Source organism: Nansenia antarctica, assembly GCF_963989245.1.
Source record: "Nansenia antarctica genome assembly, chromosome: 19".
Classification (NCBI taxonomy): domain Eukaryota; kingdom Metazoa; phylum Chordata; class Actinopteri; order Argentiniformes; family Microstomatidae; genus Nansenia; species Nansenia antarctica.
In genome coordinates this window covers 26444586-26467148 of record NC_137692.1, presented here as the reverse complement: position 1 = coordinate 26467148, position 22563 = coordinate 26444586, and the positions used below count along the sequence as shown (strand labels likewise).

The window sequence follows — 22563 nt, the reverse complement described above, 5'->3', positions numbered from 1 at the left end:
GTAGATATGTAGATATGTAGTAATGTAGATATGTAGTAATGTAGATATGTAGATATGTAGTAATGTAGATATGTAGTAATGTAGATATGTAGTAATGTAGATATGTAGTAATGTAGATATGTAGATATGCAGTAATGTAGATATGTAGTAATGTAGATATGTAGATATGTAGTAATGTAGATATGTAGTAATGTAGATATGCAGTAATGTAGATATGTAGATATGCCACAGACAGTTATGTCATCAGATAAGCATGCTGTCTCATGTGACTTAGACAAACAACCCAGAACAACTAGTTCTAAAAACATCTGCTTTGTCTCAGGAAATGAAGGAGCCATAGCCTGTCACTTCTTATGTCTTGTCACTCAATTTATGTCATCATAATTACTGATCTTACATGTCTCTCCTCCAGGGATACCTCCTTTCATCCATATCCACCCTAGACTGCATTCATACTTGTATTGTAAAGGAGTTGTTATTATTATTACTCAGGCATGGGACTAGACACGCCTCGATGTAAACAGTGGGTCCTTCAAAGCCCAAGCACCCCAACTGCGCATGCGCGTCTCAGTGTCTGCCGCAGATCAGGGCAGATCAGATCTCTCAACATCAGTCAGGGTCACAACCATGTTCTCCATAACACCTCTCTCCTGAACTCACCGGGGGGTGAGTATTAATATATATATTATATAAACTAACAGCCTTTAACGTGTCGGCAGCGAGGAGGACAGACGCGTCTCTGGACGTCTCGTTCTAACCGGTTCTAACCAAGCTAACGAGCTAACAAGCTAACGAGCTAGCTACAACTGAACTCTCTGGAAACACACAGCTAGGCAGCGACGGAGGCTAACTAGCTAGCAGGCTAACGAGCTAACAGGCTAGCAGCACGAGCACCACAAAGCCTCGAGCTCTTCTTTGTGCTGCCAGAGCTAGCCTAGCCTAGCCTAGCCTAGCTAGCCATTTGGGAATAAAAAGGCTGCCTGGCTGAATGTTCTCTGTGTGGTCATGTCAGAGTGTCTCTCTCTGGGCAGAAGGGTTTTGGTTTATTGAAAAGTTTCTGTCCTGTTCTGAGCTGAGGTTTGGTGTTCCTCTCCCAGGGTGCATCAGGAGAATCAGCACAGTTCATCTGTGTTGACTTGATAACTTAGGGAGGCGTCAACCCTAACCCTGATCTGATTATGAATGACCTAACCCTGATCTCATTATGAATGACTCAACCCCAACCCTGATCTCAGTATGAATGACCCAACCCTAACCCTGATCTGATTATGAATGACCTAACCCTGATCTCATTATGAATGACTCAACCCCAACCCTGATCTCATTATGAATGACTCAACCCTAACCCTGATCTCATTATGAATGACCCAACCCTAACCCTGATCTCATTATGAATGACCCAACCCTAACCCTGATCTCATTATGAATGACCCAACCCTGATCTCATTATGAATGACTCAACCCCAACCCTGATCTCAGTATGAATGACCTAACCCTGATCTCAGTATGAATGACCTAACCCTAACCCTGATCTCAGTATGAATGACCCAACCCTGATCTCATTATGAATGACCTAACCCTGATCTCAGTATGAATGACCCAACCCTGATCTCATTATGAATGACCTAACCCTGATCTCATTATGACCTAACCCTAACCTCAGTATGAATGACCTAACCCTGATCTCAGTATGAATGACCCAACCCTAACCCTGATCTCAGTATGAATGACCTAACCCTGATCTCAGTATGAATGACCCAACCCTAACCCTGATCTCAGTATGAATGACCTAACCCTAACCCTGATCTCATTATGAATGGGCACTAGGCAGCCTTGCATAACATCATCAACCATGTTCAAGCATGTGCCTGAATGCAAACTGAATGTGTCATTTAGGATTTAGGCCTCGCTGGTACTACCGGCTAACCAAGTAAACAGACGAGACAGACAGACTGGCTGTTGACTGTCTCACTGCTGTTGACTGACTGTCTCACTGCTGTTGACTGACTGTCTCACTGCTGTTGACTGACTGTCTCACTGCTGTTGACTGACTGTCTCACTGCTGTTGACTGTCTCACTGCTGTTGACTGACTGTCTCACTGCTGTTGACTGTCTGTCTCACTGCTGCTGACTGACTCACTGCTGTTGACTGACTGTCTCACTGCTGTTGACTGTCTCACTGCTGTTGACTGTCTCACTGCTGTTGACTGACTGTCTCACTGCTGTTGACTGTCTCACTGCTGTAGACCCCTCCAAACCTCAGTTCTTGTTGTTATGGTTCTTATGGCCACAATCTAGCATATTACATTCTCTAATCAAGAAACCAACGTTAATTCAGAGCTAATGTTATTATGCCAAGTTGACAGAAACTTTTCAATACACCAAAATCATTAGGCACAGAGAGAGATGCTCTACACATGACAAGACAGAGAAAATTCAGGCAGCCTTTTTATTCCCAATCTTTAAAACAGATGTAACTTCATATACAAATCTCTATATAAAATCATAGGTGACCTTTAGGTAGGTAACCTACATATGCTCAGGAATGTGTTATTGCAACAATAATAGCCAGAAAATGTCAACATGAGTGTCAAGTCAAAAGTTCACTGTATGTATGTATGTAGGCCTATGTATGTATGTATGTATGTATGTCTAAAGGTCAAATGATCACCATATTCATATATCATATTATTAATAGAAAGTATGAATCTCATTATCAGAATAATCAGTTGATCAATTATAAGTCTTCTACAACTTAGTGTGGATAACATCTTGAGATGAGTTTCACTGCTTCAATATTTGTTCAGATTAGGCCTAGCCAAAATAAGATTAGCCTAATGAATGTGCCACAACTGTGTTACCCCTCTAGACACAACATGGAGATAGACATATAGCCTTGCTCAGGACTGAAAGTCTTTTTGAACGATAACCATCCTAAGAACCATTTAGACAACACAACACAACACGAAGGCCATTAACCAAAAGCCTTGCACTAAAGTGGAGTCTTGTCCGCATTGCTGTGGTGTGCTATTGACACATCCCCCCTCAGAGACTGAGATTGGGACAGCCAGCTGGAGGGCCTATGGCTGCCATCATAAAGTCAGTGTCCCACTGTGCTGTAGGAAAGGCGTCTCCGTCCCTGCCTCGGCTCGCACTCACCAGCTAGCTGCAGGGTGTGTGTGCTCTCGGCTACACTGCAGATCTGTGCTAACTGATTAGCAAACTGCCATTTTAAAAAGGTCACACAATAAGGCACGAGAGAGGAAAAGCCTAGCTGCTGAGTCACTTCACATGGTCATACGTGTTTTAAGCAACGTGTACCTTGTGTATTCTTCCCCAGCATGGTGAGGAGAGCATATTCCATGTTGCATTAGAGGACGTGGGACATGCTGGCCTGTCTGCCCGCATCAGGTGACCCTACCACCCGACTTCTCTCCTACACGCAGATGAACACTGGACTTCAGAAATGTAAGTGACACTTCCATTCCCTGCATCTAACTCATCAATATCGTCATTTCCTTTTGAATAGAATTGAATACTTCCTGCGTTCCACACGTCCATTCCATTAAATGACTCACGTCCTGTTTAGTCAGAGGGCTTGTTTTGAATACATTGGAATTGAACCTTCTTCTAAGTCATTACTGAACTAACATGATTGGGTAGGTAAAAAAAATAAAATAATCCACGGCGTAACCGTCACTTATCCAATCAAGTAAGATCAGCGATTGATTTCCTCCAGAAAGGCCCTAGTGTTTATGAACCTGTTCTCTTTACTTGTTCACATTCCAGGGGACACTACACAGAAGATGAGATCTGCCAAATATCCAACTCCAGCGGAATTGGATGCCTATGCTAAGAAAATCGCCAACAACCCACTGACCATCAAGATCTTCCCCAACAGCGTTAAAGTACCTCAGAGGAAGCACATCCGCCGCACAGTGAACGGGCTCGACACCTCCGCCTCCAGCCAGCGCCACAGCCCGTACCAGTCTCAGGTCAGCGCCACGGCAGGCCTCCTGGCCGTCCTCCGCGCGCCCGCCAAAGGCATCCTCAAAGACACGGACGGCAGCCGCCTCCGCCTGCTCCCCAAAGCCGCCATGAACCCCCACAGCGGGCCGTACGTCACTCAGAGCACTTTAAACCTCCCCCAGCCTGTCCCCCACATGCAGGGCCTGGCCCAGCCTCAGCCCCAGGCTCAGGCCCAGAAGCAGCAACAGCAGGGCCTCAACCACCCGCAGGCTTTACAGCAACAGCAAAACATCTCTTCTCTTCCCATGACTCTGCAGCAGAATATGCCACAACATACACAAACTCTACAGCAGCAGAACATGCAGCAGGCTCACCCGCAGGCTTTGCAGCGGCAACAAAGTCTCTCCCAGATGCAGACTTTACAACAACAGCAGAGTCTGGCTCAAACTTTACAGCAACAGCAGCAGCAGAGTCTGGCTCAACAACAGAGTATCGGTCTGGCTCACGCACAGAACATACAGAGGCAGCAGAGTTTGCCCCACACTCAAACTTTGCAGCAACAGCAGCAGCAGCAAGGCCAGCCGCGCCCGCAAGCCTTGCTGCAGCAACAACAGCAGCTGCAGGCGCAGCACCTGGCCCATCAGCAGACGCTGCAGCATCAGAGGCTTCCTCACCAACAAGCTTTACTGCAGCAGCAGCAGGCAGCGGCCCAGGGCCTCGGGGGGGGGCACCTGTCTGAGGGGGCTCAGCCCCCCGCCCTGCTGCACCCCCAGAGCCGGCCCCCGTCGCACCCCCTCCCCCAGGACCCCGGTACCCCCGGCCCCCCCGCTGCACCCAACAACTCCACCCTGGTGCAACAACAGCAGCAGCCCCCCCCGCTCGGCCCCTACGGGCCCAGGAAGCTGCAGGACGCAGACGCTCCTCCCAACGTGACCGTATCTACCTCTACCATACCGCTGTCCATGGCCGCCGGGCTGCACCAGGGCCGACCGACCGACCTGAGCAGCATCGTGCTGCAGATCAACCAGTTCTGCCAGGCGAGGGCCGGCATGGGCTCCACCTCCGTGTGCGAGGGCCAGATCGCCAACCCCGGCTCCATCAGCCGCGACCTGCTCATCAACGCCAGCTCCAGGGTGTCGCACACGCACTCCACGCACAACCCTGGCCTGGGCCCCCCCCTGTCTTCCTGCCTGATGGGCCCCACAGACAAAGCCCACCCTCACCCTCAGGCCCCCGGCAGCGCTGCCGGCTCTCAGACCAACATGGGCCCCGCCATGATCAGGACGCCCGTCTTCCACACGGATATGAAACAGCAGCAGCAGTTACAACAACACCACCAACAACAACAACAACAACAACACCAACAACAACAACATCAACAACAGTTGCAACAACAACAACAACAACTGCAACAGTTACAGCAGCAACAACAACAACAGTTACAGCAGCAGCGCTCCTGGAGTCAGCACCAACTGGCCCACATGCAGCAGTTGCCCGAGGGTGCCCACCCCTGCAAGAACCCCAGGAGAGAAGCCCCCGCCGCTGGGCCCGGCTTCCCCGGCAAGGCCCTGAGCTACCCCCACGAGCAGCTGCGCTCCGCCCAGCCCTACCCCATGAAACACCCCACAGACAAGCCTGCAGCCTCTCCCCCGGTCAGCGCCCCCCCAGGGTCCATGGGGTCCTACCCCAACCCCAACGGGCACTACATGCAGCCGCCCTGGGGCGGGGTCCTGCCCGCGGCCAGCAGCGACGGGTCGGGGGGGCCTCAGGACCTGCCCATGGCCTTCCAGGGGGGCCTGGCCAGGGCGTCGTTGGACTGCCAGCCGGGAGCTCAGTACCGACCCGGGCCGGGGGGACCGACCGGCCAGACCGCCCGCATGCAGAGTCAGAGTGTGGATTACCTGGGCGGCGGGGAGTTTCAGACGCCCTGCTTCCGCGAGCAGCAGAACCTTGGTGTGATGGGGAAGATGCAGAGGCCTCCCATGGGCAGAGCGCCGGAGGCTCACGACCCTCATCACCCTCACCACCCAGGCTACAGATAAAAGAGTTGAAGTCAAAGGTTAACACAGTCTGTGTTATGAGTTGGTGATCGATAGCAAGGTTATTCATTCAGTTGTTCCTCGTGTCTGTTCTAGATCTTGCAAGTGATCAATTGAATGTTCTCCACTGTTGGGTTGGTCGCTCCCTCCTCCTGCTCCTGATGCCCAGATGACCTGGGTTACGGGGCGGTGGGTTTGTGTTATTGAAAAGGTCTCCAGGGCTGAGAGGTCGGCCGGTCTGTATTCAGTCGTATTGCCAGATTAAGGCTTTTTAGTTTGTTATTCCAACGAGGGGGAATAATCCTGGTCTCACCAATAGCAGATTCTTCATTCTACCGCTGCATTCAGTATTTCCTTGGACACACTATTTATCGAGTTCACTGATGTAGGTAGAGGAGTATTTCCTACGAGATGCAAAGTTATGCCTAGGTTAAAATGGAACACTTACTTTTTAACAACGTTAGTGGCCTTACGACTGCCCAGTAGCTGGATTTTGGGTATTTCTTTTTCCTTTCCTATGTTTACATTTGTAATTATGCATCTATAAGAATTCCATGGAGAAATAAGACAATGATGGAGAAGAATATTGATGCTTGATCACGTACCCAATGAGACTGTTGATTTTGTAATGGGGTATTTTTCTATGTTAATAATCAGGTCCATGTGTCCGAGGTCCCTCTCAGAGAAGGAGGTGTCGAGGGGATGTTATCACACTGTCAGTTTCCACCATTCCAACATTTAGTTTTCTTCAATCTCAACATTTAAGTCAATATGCCAGAGCCATAAGTGTCCTCTCTCTCTCTCTCTCTCTCTCTCTCTCTCTCTCTCTCTCTCTCTCTCTCTCTCTCTCTCTCTCTCTCTCTCTCTCTCTCTCTCTCTCTCTCTCTCTCTCTCTCTCGTGTGAGTAAGACCTGAAGTCAGGTAGTGACGAAGTAGTTAAACTGTTTTGCTTTATCTGTTCTGGTATGTAAGATGAATCGCTGCTACTTGAATTTTAAAGATGCAGTTCAGAGTATGAGCGTTCGAGGGCGGTTAAATGTTTTAACATTTGCAACAAAAAAAAAAAAAAGGAACATAAAATCAGGTTTGGAAAACATTCAATGTCTTTGAATTATGTGAAATAGAAATGTTATAATCTCCCTCATCTTGAAAACCTATGTTGGACTTTGTCTCTCTGCGTGTGAAGACCAAATTGATCACTTGCAAGTGTGCAAGTAGCCTACTCCAGAAAGTGAAAAAGAGGAGGTGAGCTCTTTATCTTTTTAAGACACTGACTGGTTTAACCACTATACTACTGTTATAAAAGTGAAATGATTCCTTGTGGATGTTGCCTTGTCAGTGTGGGTTGTGGTAAGCTGTCCCTCCTCTAGCCCTCCTCACCCTGTGTGTTCCAGTACTACCTAGAAAGGAGAACTGAAGGTCAGTTCAGTCTGTTGATGCAGGTTAACTCCTCATGCTAGATGGGTCTGGCATGCAGTGGACATCATCTTGTCCTCCGTACGGCATGGGTGAAGACGTATTCTTCTGGGGGAACGACCTTATTGACACGTGGGCGCCCACTCGCTCCATTCCGCCGCCTCGAGACCTTGAGAAAAGCCTTAAATGTTATGTTAGTCATCCTCTAGTCTAAATGTTGAGTTACGTTCTACCCCATGCCGCCTTGAAAGCTGGTATGTTGTAGAATGTGACATGGAAAAAGTAGTTGTGATGTTAGCGATTGTTAATGTTTTAATTTTTAAAAGTCACTGTTGAATTGCAAAGAACAAATCCTCCTTTCAAGGATATGATTATGGTGAATAGTATTTAGCAGAGTTTTTATAGGTGTGTAGCGCTGAGCTGTGATAATGGTCTTCAGACTACACTTCTTTAGTATAGTCTAATTTTAGTTTCCTAATTTATTTTCTTGACCACTGCATCCTGAAGCCATAGGTGTTTCCTTCCTCATCGGTGCCATAGACAAATAGACAAATAGATAAATAGATAAAGCATATCAGACACAAAACAATGCAAAGTGAGGTCTCAGATCTGGCTGCGCCCGTCGAGGTGCACACGGGAGTGGCCTAACCAGAACTCTATTGATTGGGCTTTTCTTTTTTCGAGGGCAAAGAAGTTGATTCTGTTTTTGTTTTTTTTTGCTCTCCTATTGTGTCGCTGATGTGCCTGGCCCTTAAAGCTGCTATTGAATTCCAGTCTTAACACACACATGCTATTGCTATTTGTGTGTGTACATAGTAACAATGTATGGGCTGTTCTTGTGGAATAAAGTTCCTATTTATGGAGTGGGTGTCATCATAACTTTTTAAAACGAGAGATAGTGAAATGTGCTGTTGGGAGGATGTGCCAGAGCTGAAACTGACCTGATTTACCTGTTCCACTGTGTTGTGCTGCCGTGTTACAGCCAGAGGAAGTCAGGTTCCACATGTTCTGTTTCATATGAAGTGCCTCCACCGGGCTGAATATGGAAGGTGTGTGTGTACATGTGTGTGTGAGAGATTGGCCAGGTTCCAGACCACCTGCAAAGCAGTTGAATAAATGTCACAGCCTACCAGATCTCATAGCACCGAGATAAGTGTTTAATATGTCAGTAACATGTAACAGTAACCACATCAACATGATACAGAGTTCCACCACACTGCAGCCTGACCACAGCGTAGAAGACAGAACGCAGGTTGATCTGCGCAGTGCAGTTGCTTCACTGCCGGTCTGGGTCCCTGCCAGTGTGTTGGTATAGGTACCTGCTCCTGCAGGTGGACATTCACGCAGTAGTCAGTCAATATCATCACTGTCGGGGTTGGTTTGTACTAATTCAACCGGTAAGTTGCATGAATATTGTGATAAATCCGGCCATCATGATGAATCAATAGCCAGTAAACCAATATCACTGTTGTAAATGTGTTCTTTTATCTCCCCAGGTTGTCTACGAGGCTTTTGGTAAGTTACTCCAGTCTCTCTGTCACTGGGTGTTAGTAAGGCTAGGTCTATGGTTTAGTAAGTTTAGGTCTATGGTTTAGTAAGGCTTGGTCTATGGTTTAGTAAGTTTAGGTCTATGGTTTAGTAAGGCTAGGTCTATGGTTTAGTAAGGCTTGGTCTATGGTTTAGTAAGGCTTGGTCTATGGTTTAGTAAGTTTAGGTCTATGGTTTAGTAAGGCTAGGTCTATGGTTTAGTAAGGCTTGGTCTATGGTTTAGTAAGGCTTGGTCTATGGTTTAGTAAGTTTAGGTCTATGGTTTAGTCACGCTGGGAGGTACCCCGGTGGCCTTCGTGGAGTCATGCCGCTTTCTAGGCATGACCATCTCCCGGGACCTAAAGTGGGAGCAGAACACCGACGCCCTCACAAAGAAGGCCCAGAAGAGGATGTTCTTCCTCCGGCAGCTGAGGAAACTCAGGCTGCCGAGGTCCATGATGGTCCAGTTCTACACGGCCATCATAGAGTCCATCCTCACCCACTCCATCATCACCTGGTTCCCTGCGGCAACGACCAAGGACAAGGCCAAGTTGCAGCGGGTAATACGCTCAGCAGAGAGGGTGATCGGCTGTCCCTTGCCCTCCCTCAACTCCCTGCATGACACCAGGGCTCTGAGGAGGGCAAGGAAGATCATGGCCGACCCCTTCCACCCCGGCCACGGCCTCCTCACCCTGCTTCCCTCTGGAAGAAGGCTGCGGCTGCCTAAGGCACTGAAGGCCCGCCACAGGCTCAGCTTCTACCCCTCAGCCGCTCGGCTGATAAATGACTCAGGCTTCCCCCTCCCCCCCCGCCCCCAAGTCTGCCCAGGACTGAACTGGACTCACTGTAAAAACTCTGCACTGCACTTAACTTTATACCGCACTATCCAATGCACTGTTGTCTGTCCTGTGTTGTTGTTGTTGTGTTGTCCTGTTTTTTGACATGTGAAAAAAGTATAAACGCACTTGCTGTGGTGACGAAGCAAATTCCTATATGTGTAATGCATAGTGGCAATAAACGTTATCTCAATCTCAATCTCTTAGTAAGGCTTGGTCTATGGTTTAGTAAGGCTTGGTCTATGGTTTAGTAAGGCTTGGTCTATGGTTTAGTAAGTTTAGGTCTATGGTTTAGTAAGGCTTGGTCTATGGTTTCATCCACCTCATACTGTGTGTTGATGCTGTTAACCCTTTAAAGGAGCAGCCAATGCTGTTAACCCTTTAAAGGAGCAGCCAATCTGCAGCTGTATATGACACTCTGCAGGTGAATCAGGTGAGAAACACCACCGTCTGCAGACAGAGAGGCCATTAATGACTGTTACTACTGACTGATGTTTACCACTGAACAATGTCAGTTTGCTAAATGATTATGATTCTTTAGTAAACAACCAGCTGTATTTAGTCAATTGATACTAAATGATTCAAAGTCAGTATATACAGTATATCTCAAAAGTGAGTACACCCTTTAGATTTTTGCAAATATTCTGTCATATCTTTTCAGGGGATAACACTATCTTAATGAAACTTTGATATAACTTAAAGTAGTCAGTATGCTGCTTGAATAACAGTATAGATTTATTGTCCATTGAAAATTACTCAGTACACAGCTGTTAATGCCTAAACAGCTGGCAACAAAAGTGAGTACACCCCATAGTGAACATGTCTAAATTGTGCCCAAAGTGTCAATATTTTGTGTGACCACCATTGTTATCTAGCACTGCTTTAACCCTCCTGGGCATGGAATTCACCAGAGCTGCACAGGTTGCTTCTGGAATCTTCTTTCACTGTCTTTAACAAGGTGATACATATTGTAATTAAGTTACTTTTTCAAAAATATTATGCAATTGCCTCTTTTGAGGATATTAATATCTCATGTATATGTAATATTGCATGTAACCTACACCCATCCCCCACTATAACCTTGTGACTCCCCCCTGTATGTTGTTTGGGGGTCTTATGACATTCTAGGGCCCTAGGTAGCTACATATATGGCCTGTGGGTTGGGCCAGTCCTGAATATAAGTGGAGACTTAAACAATGTTGGGTTGCATTTAGAATGGGATATCTGCTTAAACAGTGCAGGTGGCAGGTAACAATAAAACAGAAGTCATTAAACAAGTCATTAGCTCCTCTGTGTCAGGCATGAAAAAACATATCTCCATTAACAACCCTAAATAGGGCTGACATAACAACCATGTCACAATTTAACACCATCGACTACAAGACCCTAGATAAAATCATGTCACGTCTTAAACCATCCACCTGTGCCCTTGATGTCCTACCAACAAGCTTTTTTACATATTTAGCTGCATGGCAAGCAGACTAATACAAATAATCAATACTTTCAACACAGGAATGTGAATACATTATACAAATAATCAACACAGGAATTTTCCCTGAAACCCTGAAAACTGCAGTCATCATCAAGCCTTTATTAAAAAAGAACTTCCTAGACCCATTTGTACTGAGCAACTACAGACCCATAACGAACCTTTCCTGTACAGGAAAAATAATTGAAATAGCTGCCCTCGAACAACTTGAACTGCCAGGGTTCTCACCCACACCAAGCCCTGGTAGCACATCACCCCCACCCTCATTCACCTCCACTGGCTTCCTGTCAAGTCCTGCATCATGTACAAACTCCTTCTCAGACAGGGCTGATTGTAGAGCCGTGTGGATGGGCCTGTCGTCGCTGGTTTTGCAGACTGAGCCTCCTCATCAAAGTCGCCATTCGCCATTGTCCTGCAAACACATGGTATATATATATATATATATATATATATATATATATATATGTATGTATTAATGTCTTGTGTGCATTGTGTTATGGTATGTAATAGGTATAGATCCTCTCCTACAATTTTACATAATCTTATTTGTGTAACATACAAATAAAATTAAATTGACCTTAAAAGACATACTGCAGAATCCAAATAAAATATTTCAGCTCAAACGAAAATACGAAAATCTCCATACCTCTGCGTCCAGTGGTGTCATGAGGTCGTGGTCTGATGATGTCACTACTCCCAGGGTCTTCCTCGTGGATGATTCCCAAGTTCGTGCGCCATTTTCTCCAGTTAACTTCCTCCACTCTAGAAATGTTACCAAAGAGATAAGATCACATTTGTAACAAGAGCTCCTTCACTAGCCTTCCTCTAGTCTCAGGTAGAGTCAGACTTTGGTCTGCCATAGCTAGGTGTAGCCTAATTCTCTTCTGTATGAAGTATGGCACATGCGGCCTTTGTGGTACAAGATGCTTTACCTGCAGAACCTGTGACTCTTCTCTCCAGCCATTAAACCGCCAGGCCTCTGCTCAACTCCTGAACGCAGCTTCTCTCTGAGGAACATCGGGAGGCTCTTCTCCAGGTCCAGGATGGTCAGGGCCCTCTGCCACACACACACACACACACACACACACACATACACATACACACACATGGTCAGGGCCCTCTGCGGACGCACACACAACCCAGAGTCACATGCACACTTAATGTGCACATATACACATGCACGCACACAGCATTCACCATGTGTCATACACGCACTGCCGGCCATTTTAATTTTAGAAATCACTATAAGGCTGATTTGTTAGTATCATACCTGTATATTATAATACCTGTAATACATGTATCATACCTGTAGTTTCCAGATGCTCTCACTCTCTCTGGAGACTCTCTCCACGGTCTCGCCCATCAGCGCTATGAGCATGTTGAGCAGGAGGATGTAGGTGAGGAGGATGTAGGAGATGAGGAGGATGTAGAACACCTCCTTGTACTGGAACTGCTCCGTGAACTCCAGGTTGCCCATGCCGATGGTGAACTTGACCAGCTCGCGGGTGGTGTACCAGATGTTGTTGTAGGTCAGTCGTTTGCCGGAACAGACGCTAAGATCCCTCGAAGGATCCTGACCCAGCGTGTCGTTACTCAGAGCTTTGAGGGGCGGTGACTCGTCTATGAGAGTCAGTACAGCTGTGCAGATGAGAAGATTAGCATACTGATATTGTTTTAGGTTAAACACTATCTTAAAAAACGTTGTGGAACTAGTGGCACTTTTACTTATGGAACTTTATGGAAAACTAGTATGGAACTCCTCGACAGGTTCTAGCAGATATGGGGACACATTTTGGGTGATGTGGAACTATAGGTTTTATATCATAGCTCATAGCGATAACAGCATAAAAAACTGTCTTAGTGCAATTTGGAATAGAATAATTTAACGCCACAGATGACAGATGAAAACAGCTCACTTAGTGACGTCATCACATAACAAAACCATAAAAGTGCCTCATGTGGATGGACCTACCTGTAGAGAATCCCAAGAGATACACAATGTAGACACAGAGAAACCGTGGGATGTCGCACAGGATCATCTGAGACAGAGAGAGAGAGAGAGAGAGAGAGAGAGAGAGAGAGAGAGAGAGAGAGACAGAGGGAGAGAGAGACAGAGAGAGACAGAGAGAGAGAGAGAGAGAGAGAGAGACAGAGAGAGAGAGAGACAGAGAGAGAGAGAGAGACAGAGAGAGAGAGAGAGAGACAGAGAGACAGAGAGAGAGAGAGAGAGTACAGCAGTGTACAGTATAGAGACTTCATCTACTAGTCAACATTGATCAGGGTATCCGCGGTGTCTTGAAAAGTATTAAACGTTGATAAATCAATTTTGGGAAAGTCAAGACCCTTAATAAGTATTAAAAAGTCTTATCACGATTTTATGAGGTTTGAATTTTGTAGGTATTTTTCTGAATTAGACTCTGTCCAAAGAGTTTGAGTCCTAAAAACTTTTAGTAAAAGTTCGTGAATTTATTCGTTTTATTAAAAAACAAAGATGAACCGGAAATTCTGTTGTATGATAGTGGTCTAGTCTATTGCAAACTAAACCTGTTAAGTTAAAGGTGTCACCGATGTCAACGGTTACAGCTCAAAGTGGCGGTGAGGTCTGGAAAAATATTGACAAGGTCTTTAAAAAGTCTTAGAAAGGTGTTGAAATTAACCTAAAGATTCCTGTATATACCCTGAGTAGGTAACATAGACACGGCTGTTCTAGTGTCAACTGTCACTTAGATCTAACTGTCACTTTCAAATTAACCTCAAGATTCCTGTATATACCCTGTTGATGGACCTCCAAGTCTCTCCATACATAAGCTTGTACACTTAACTGTACCCCTACCCTTTGCATCATGACGTTGTACATGCCCATGTGCTTGGAGCCTCGGGTGTAGTACAGCAGGTTGATCCAGGAGAGGGTGACAGAGAGCACCAGAGGCCCCACATACTGGCTCTGGCCACAGCTGTACAACGCTGCAGAGACAAGGAGGAAGACTGCTTGCAGGAAACTACAGGAAAGGAAAGAGTGTCACTTTCATCTGATGTTAACAGAATAGATATCCTAGATAGTTGTAGGCCTAGATATCCATCTTTAGATTGTTTACGATACTCACAATAGAAGTTCGCTAAATCCATCAACATACAGCGCCGGAAGAATTCGAGTGTTTCTCTTGAAAGCATTTATCTATGGATGGACATTTGACAATAATTAGGTCAGCAGAGTGTTTCTCTTGAAAGCGTTTATCTATGGACGTTTGACAAGGATTAGGTCAGCAGAGGTCAGCCATTTACAACCTATTAGCAGTAACACTTACGTGTGGAAGGTGTCTGACCTCCGCCAGCCTCCACTAATAACATTAGTATTTCACGTTTGGCTCTGAGGCCTATGTTACATATCCTCACCCCTCTACAGAAGAAGTAGACAGCTCCTATGAGGCTGATGAGCTCGCCAAACACACGAAAGTAGTCCATCGGAAAATCGTCAACAGGAAAAGGTGGCTGAAATTCAGACAGATCCAAAGTCAGCTTTGTGGGGTGAATTGAGATATAGTATATATAATATACTATAGTAATAATGGTATGATGCTGTTCATTGATTCTATAAGAGGATTAGAGGATTTATGAAACCATTAAAGTCTTATATTCAGGTAAAAAGTCCAGAAAGGTTTGTCAGATGTGTTTTGATTAGGCCTATATTCAGTGTTTATATATTATAGATTATGTTTGACCCACCTGTCCTTCCTTCCTGTAAAAGGCCACGGTGGTGAAGATTCCCAGGTATAAGACGTAAACCAGGAAGGTCATGAAGAAGATCTTACTAGCAAACTTGTCCCACTTCTCCTCCAGGAGTCTGTGTAGAGGCTCTATCTGCAGCATCTCATGGCGATTCTGTGGAAAGATGCGTTACTGAAACAGATCAGTATCCATGTTAAACAGAATAGCTCTGGTGCATCAGCAGACTAATGACAGGGCTATATGTGGGGCGGTTGTGTCTCAGGAGGTAGAACCGCCGTCTAATGATCGCAAGGTTGGCAGATCGGCAGTTCGAGCCCTGGCTGGCCACATGTGGAAGTGTGCTTGGGCAAGACACTGAACCCCAAATTGCTCCCAGCGAGCGGGCCGGCGCCTTGCATGGTAGCTTGCCGCCATTGGTGTTTGAATGTGTGTGTGAATGGGTGAATGAGAGGCCGTTGTAAAGCGCTTTGGATAAAGGCATAGCTATATAAGTGCAGTACCGTTTACCATTTATATGATCATCAACAGACTAGTGACAGGGCTATACTTAGGGCTGTACTTAGGGCTATACTCAGGGCTATACTTAGGGCTGTACGTAGGGCTATATTTAGGGCTATACTTAGGGCTATACTCAGGGCTATACTTAGGGCTATACTTAGGGCTATACTCAGGGCTATACTTAGGGCTATACTCAGGGCTATACTTAGGGCTATACTTAGGGCTATACTCAGGGCTATACTTAGGGCTATACTCAGGGCTATACTCAGGGCTATACTTAGGGCTATACTCAGGGCTATACTTAGGGCTATACTCAGGGCTATACTTAGGGCTATACTCAGGGCTATACTTAGGGCTATACTTAGGGCTATACTCAGGGCTATACTTAGGGCTATACTCAGGGCTATACTTAGGGCTATACTCAGGGCTATACTTAGGGCTATACTCAGGGCTATACTTAGGGCTATACTTAGGGCTATACTCAGGGCTATACTTGGGGCTATACTTAGGGCTATACTTGGGGCTATACTTAGGGCTATACTCAGGGCTATACTTAGGGCTATACTCAGGGCTATACTTAGGGCTATACTTAGGGCTATACTCAGGGCTATACTTAGGGCTATACTCAGGGCTATACTTAGGGCTATACTCAGGGCTATACTTAGGGCTATACTCAGGGCTATACTTAGGGCTATACTTAGGGCTATACTCAGGGCTATACTTGGGGCTATACTTAGGGCTATACTTGGGGCTATACTTAGGGCTATACTTAGGGCTATACTTAGGGCTGTACGTAGGGCTATACTTAGGGCTACTTAGGGCTATACTTAGGGCTGTACGTAGGGCTATACTTAGGGCTACTTAGGGCTGTACGTAGGGCTGTACGTAGGGCTATACATAGGGCTGTACTTAGGGCTATACTTAGGGCTATACTTAGGGCTGTACGTAGGGCTATACTTAGGGCTATACTTAGGGCTACTTAGGGCTATACTTAGGGCTGTACGTAGGGCTATACTTAGGGCTATACTTAGGGCTACTTAGGGCTGTACGTAGGGCTGTACGTAGGGCTATACATAGGGCTATACTTAGGGCTCTACTTAGGGCTATACTTAGGGCTATACTTAGGGCTGTACTTAGGGCTATACTTAGGGCTATACTCAGGGCTATACTCAGGGCTATACTCAGGGCTATACTTAGGGCTGTACTTAGGGCTATACTCAGGGCTATACTCAGGGCTATACTTAGGGCTATACTTAGGGCTATACTTAGGGCTATACGTAGGGCTATACTTAGGGCTATACTTAGGGCTATACTCAGGGCTATACTTAGGGCTATACTCAGGGCTATACTCAGGGCTATACTTAGGGCTATACTCAGGGCTATACTTAGGGCTATACTCAGGGCTATACTTAGGGCTATACTCAGGGCTATACTTAGGGCTATACTTAGGGCTATACTCAGGGCTATACTTAGGGCTATACTCAGGGCTATACTCAGGGCTATACTTAGGGCTATACTTAGGGCTATACTTAGGGCTATACGTAGGGCTATACTTAGGGCTACTTAGGGCTCTACTCAGGGCTGTACTTAGGGCTATACTTAGGGCTATACTTAGGGCTATACTTAGGGCTATACTCAGGGCTATACTTAGGGCTATACTCAGGGCTATACTTAGGGCTATACTTAGGGCTGTACTTAGGGCTATACATAGGGCTGTACTTAGGGCTATACTTAGGGCTATACTTAGGGCTATACTTAGGGCTATACTCAGGGCTATACTTAGGGCTATACTTAGGGCTATACTTAGGGCTATACTCAGGGCTATACTTAGGGCTATACTCAGGGCTATACTTAGGGCTATACTTAGGGCTATACTCAGGGCTACTTAGGGCTCTACTTCTCCACTCATACCGGGATTTCGCTGCTGAAGACGATGATCTCCAGCACAGAGTTCCTCTCGTAGGTGTCCAGGGAGTCCAGGCAGTAGAGGGAGGAGTGGACCGGCCCGTAGACCCACTCTGTGAACTTCCTAGAGAGCGCTCTGGTCTCCTCGTCTGTGAACTCACGTCCCACCATGTGTCTAAACAGCTGACCAATGAGATGAGAATATAACCGTTTTAAGAATGTTCATTTAATTCCTCTGAAAAACACAATATGGAAATACAACATTTACCTTTCATGCTTTTGCTCTGGGAGCAATTGTTTACCCAACAATTAGAGGTGGTTAGATTGCATACCATTACACCAAGCAGATTGAAAATGACTAGGTTGGACTGAATCATAAATGAGGTGTCAAATCAGATCATTATCATGATAACTTTCTCATGCAAGTTGAATTTCCATTTGAAGTGCCTACCTACAGGTACCTGGCTAAATTTCAACATTTTACATTTGACAAAAAAAAACATTTCTTTTTACCTCAATAGCTAGTCAAATTAGAAACATCATACTGAGGGACGGGTCTTTTTTATTCTTTTTTATTTTTACAAGATGCTTGCATAAAAAGTGTTTAAAACTCTTAAAATAAACTAATTTGTATGTTATCGGACATATGATGGAAACTAAATTATAATGTTTTATTGTTTATTTATTGTTTATTCAGATTTACAGAGCAATTTTGCTCGAGGGACACAAAATGGCACCTTTTCATATAATGACCCTAAATAGTATTATACAGTATTATATTATATATATATATATATATTATATATTAAATAGTACTATACAGAGTCGCACATGAAGGGACCTGAGTTATCCCGTGGTGATCATACATATATATATACATATATCATACATACATACCTATGATATGATATATAACTATACCTATATTCATACATATCATACTTACCCCTATTTTGCCGGTCTTGGCTGCTAACTTCAACGGGGTCAGCCGCTGGTTGTTTTCAGACTCCTCCAGTCTGACCTTGGGACAGAGTTTGGCGCCCTTAATGAGGATGTCGTCGTACATCCTGGTGACAAAGTCTGTGTTCTCTGAGGTGTTGTCTGCGATGGCCACCAGGGCGTGCAGCACCGTGTTCCCCTGGGCGTCTCTGCCAGCCAGGTCTGCTCTCTGGTGCGGGTTCTCTAGCAGGAAGGACACCATGTCCAGCTGGTTAGTGCAGGCCGCCAAAGACAGAGGCAGCTCACCTATGGGACAGACACCCAGGTTAGACAAGACAAGACAGGAGGTGTTGATAGGCTCAACTAAATACTGTAATGAATGACAAAATCAGCAAGGCAGGAAACCACGTTTAAAAAATAAATAAAAAAGTATTTCGTTTCAAGTCAAGTCTTTCAAGTCTCGGCAGTTATAGACAGGACCCAGCCATGATTGATTCTAAAAAGCATTTCAATTCAGGAAACATTTGTATTTCACTCCATCAAAGTGTTTTCAGTGCATTATGCTGCTGCTTGTCTGTGCTCTGGCAATTAAGCTATTGGGCCATGCTGGACTTTGCCCCAAATCCAATATGGCTGCCATAATACAATTAAGGTTTAATCACCTACAAAACCTAAACAAACAATGCAAAAATACCGTATATGTGTGCCAAAATGAAATCAATACAGCCATATTGCATTTTCAATGTGTTTTGTCACTATGAAAATTATAGTCATGTTATTGGCTGGTTTCCCCCATAGGGGAGTGGCTGTAACCTTTGGACTATAGTAGTTATGATAGGATAGTAGTTATGATAGGATAGTAGTTATGATAGGATAGTAGTTATGATAGGATAGTAGTTATGATAGGATATGTACAGTTATGATAGGATAGTAGTTATGATAGGATATGTACAGTTATGATAGGATAGTAGTTATGATAGGATAGTAGTTATGATAGGATAGGAGTTATGATAGGATAGTAGTTATGATAGGATATGTACAGTTATGATAGGATAGTAGTTATGATAGGATAGGAGTTATGATAGGATAGTAGTTATGATAGGATAGGAGTTATGATAGGATAGGAGTTATGATAGGATAGGAGTTATGATAGGATAGTAGTTATGATAGGATAGTAGTTATGATAGGATAGGAGTTATGATAGGATAGTAGTTATGATAGGATAGGAGTTATGATAGGATAGTAGTTATGATAGGATAGGAGTTATGATAGGATAGTAGTTATGATAGGATATGTACAGTTATGAAATGATAAGTAGGCCTACAGTATGTCCACATATTAGCTGGTGTCTCTGAGTTCGCCACCTTTACGAACTGCACTGCCTTCGGCCGGGGGAATTTACTCACACCCAACCTTATCATGTTTCCATGCTCCACCATTAAGTTCATTCTTTCCTTATCTGCTTTCTGCAGCCTCCTAACCAACTCATCCTTGCTCAGCATCGACAACTCCTTGCTGGTCAATACAATTCTGGCCATATTCTGTACTGGTTATGAGCTCCCAGTTTCAATGGTATCAGAATCAACAAACTGTCTAACCCAGCCTCGACGGTGATATTGTTATCAAAATCAAATTCATGATTGATGAAATAAGTGACATTTTAGGGATAAACCTAAAAAACACGATGAATGATCAAATAAAAACGAGCAGAGCAGGTGACCCAAACAGGCGTGTAGGCAACTTAGCACGCAGCCCAACTGCCTTAACCCCCCGGTACAAGATGTTCAAAATTCAACAAAATTGCATTTCAATGTGTGTATTGTATTTCATTGTGGCACGATCCGTCCTCCATAGAAAATAGTCAGAATCCACAATTATGTTAAACCAACATCCACATGTAAAATCTGAAGACTTTGATGGGGAGAAATTACAGTTTTTCTGTGGCCTATTAAGTCAATGAAAATGTGACAGGGTCTGGTGAAAAAAAATCCCAAAAGTAGGGCAATGGCATGTGGACCGTCTCACCTGACCGTGTCACAAATGCTGTTATTGAGAATGTTGTATTATTGTATTATTCACATCAAGTCAAATGTGTAGACACAAGTACAAGTTCAGACAAAGTGCTGACTGACCGAAATAGAAGCCTGGTCTTGCATGAAGCTGGAAGAACGTTCCAGAAGCTTTGGCCTGGACGTCCGCTCCTCTCTGCACCAGTAACCTCACAGAGTCAAAGCTGCGTCTCTCTATGGCGACATGCAGCGCTGTCTGACCTGAGGACAGTAACACATCCACACATGTATGGATAAATACATAACCAACAGTACATTATCAGCTGTGTCAGAAAACACTCTGAAATATTTGTGTTTCAACAATCTTTAGTTACACGTAAGTACCTTTGTAATAGATGTCTGTGTATGAAGCGTTGACAAAGTCATTTAAATCCCCGGTTTTCTCAGCAATGTCAAGGAGGGCTTCAATGGCATTGTTCGTTTCTGCTTCTCTCAAGTTTAAGAGAGCTTTTAGAAGAACTGTTTTCCCATTGGTCAGATCTGAAAGTGTAGTATTTGAGACATTAACCTATAGTAGTTTAGGTTAAACTATCAGAGTAAGAATAGTAGAATAGAATTAGGCACGCCGCTATCTGTCCTCTCACCTTTGAACTCTGTGTCAGAAAGGTGTTTCTTCTCACGTTGGAGGTACCTCAGTAGTCCTGTCAGCTGACTGATGTCTCCTTTGGATGCTGCCGCAAATAAACTCTTCCTATCAAACATCTCTGTTTCTGCATTCCCTTCCATTCCCATCCCATCAGTGTATACAATCCCTCTGTAATTTAAAGCACCAACATACATATTTAAATGAGGTGACTTTTGATTACTAAAGGCCATCATTAAAACATTTGTAGATGTTTGTACATTTTCAGAACGGTAAAAAACAAAATCTCTCTGGGAAGTAATAAAGAGAAGCAAAGAGAAAAGTAGAAGAGGAAGTAAAGTAAAGAGAGCATTGAACATTTTCCTTATTATCTGAAACTATAATCTGCTCAGCGTGTTAAAAAGCGGTTCATAACTGGTTTTGTCAGTCCGTCATACCGTTTGAAGGCATTAGTGTGTATAACGTTTTGTGTGTCGTTGGTTTATGAGAAATGATCACCAAAGATGCACACTCGGTTCCAGAAGGCACATGTTGACTCACGTGTCCATTGGGGTCTGGTTTGAGCGTGAGCCCCCTTCTCCCAGCAGCCTCTCCTTTAAGCCATCAGGTACATCCTGGTTATCAGGAGGACACTCGGAGGTGGCAGGATCTTCATCGTCTGTGGTGTTGTTCATGATGAGAGTAACAGGTTAGGTTAGATACAGGAGACTGTCTAGTCTGTTGAGGTTGTTGGTATCCGTAGTTCCAGTACTGGCGATGCTGTTAGCTGAACTGAGATAAGGCAGAGAGGTGCGTGTGCCAACTCAGTGGTGTGGTGGGAGATGTGTTGCCTGTTCCTCCTACACCACAGGGCATGTTTGACGTTCATCAGGTTTACATATGTCAATTATTCTGTACCAGTGATTCCAGACAGTCAGGTATTCTACACAGAATGAAATCATTACAACACTTAGCATAGGTGATGTGTGCCATCACCTTCCATTGCAATTCAGTAAATGTAGCCACAAGTGGCAATTAAAGGGTGCAAGGGTTAACCTCAAGTTTGCTACACATCTATGTTATAGCACTATCTCAAAGGACACTAACTTTGAGATTGGTTAGACTAACAATGACTGACAGACCTATTTGCATAATTTATGGTACATATTAATTTGCATGAATTTGTTTCTTAGAAGTATGAACCTGTCCCTACTCTGCAGGGACTGGTACAAGAATACTATTACAATTTTCGTGTCAATTGGACTTGCCGTTCATGAGAAGAAGATTTTGAAGTGTTATTTTTTTATATTTAAAAATGGCTGGAAATGCAGAATATTGACTGGCATGTGGCAGCCATGTTTTTCATCTGATCATGTTGGCTTACATCAGCGGTTCCCAAACTTTTTCAATCAGGCCCCCCTTGGGTAATTGGAAATATTTTCGAGCCCCCCCCTAACCCGGTCCCCACCTAGTTTGATATAATTAATTGTATAAAGTTGTACAAACATTACATTTTCTCTTCTAATAATAACAAGACACATATATCCAACTATAGTTTTATATTTTATTATGGGTTGAAAAGGAACAT

The 22563-nt window shown here is 44.6% G+C and overlaps 2 protein-coding genes across 2 annotated transcripts; one reads left to right on the top strand and one right to left on the bottom strand.

Annotated features, from left to right (window-relative positions):
• Nucleotides 1–3386: 3386 nt before the first annotated feature.
• LOC308174060 (protein FAM222B-like) lies at nt 3387–6011 on the top strand (the record flags this gene model as incomplete). Its single annotated transcript, XM_080549113.1, has 2 exons — nt 3387–3468; nt 3790–6011. 2 exons carry the CDS (start codon nt 3387–3389, stop codon nt 6009–6011), a joined length of 2304 nt encoding a protein of 767 aa, XP_080405239.1.
• Nucleotides 6012–6661: 650 nt separating this feature from the next.
• LOC308174059 (transient receptor potential cation channel subfamily V member 1-like) lies at nt 6662–21670 on the bottom strand (the record flags this gene model as incomplete). The annotated part of the gene is made up of 14 exons (XM_080549112.1): nt 6662–6684; nt 11923–12038; nt 12209–12333; nt 12583–12914; nt 13245–13248; nt 14110–14240; nt 14660–14765; nt 15000–15155; nt 17412–17588; nt 18352–18650; nt 20477–20614; nt 20738–20893; nt 20998–21167; nt 21537–21670. 14 exons carry the CDS (start codon nt 21668–21670, stop codon nt 6662–6664), a joined length of 2067 nt encoding a protein of 688 aa, XP_080405238.1.
• Between the last annotated feature and the right edge of the window lie 893 nt (nt 21671–22563).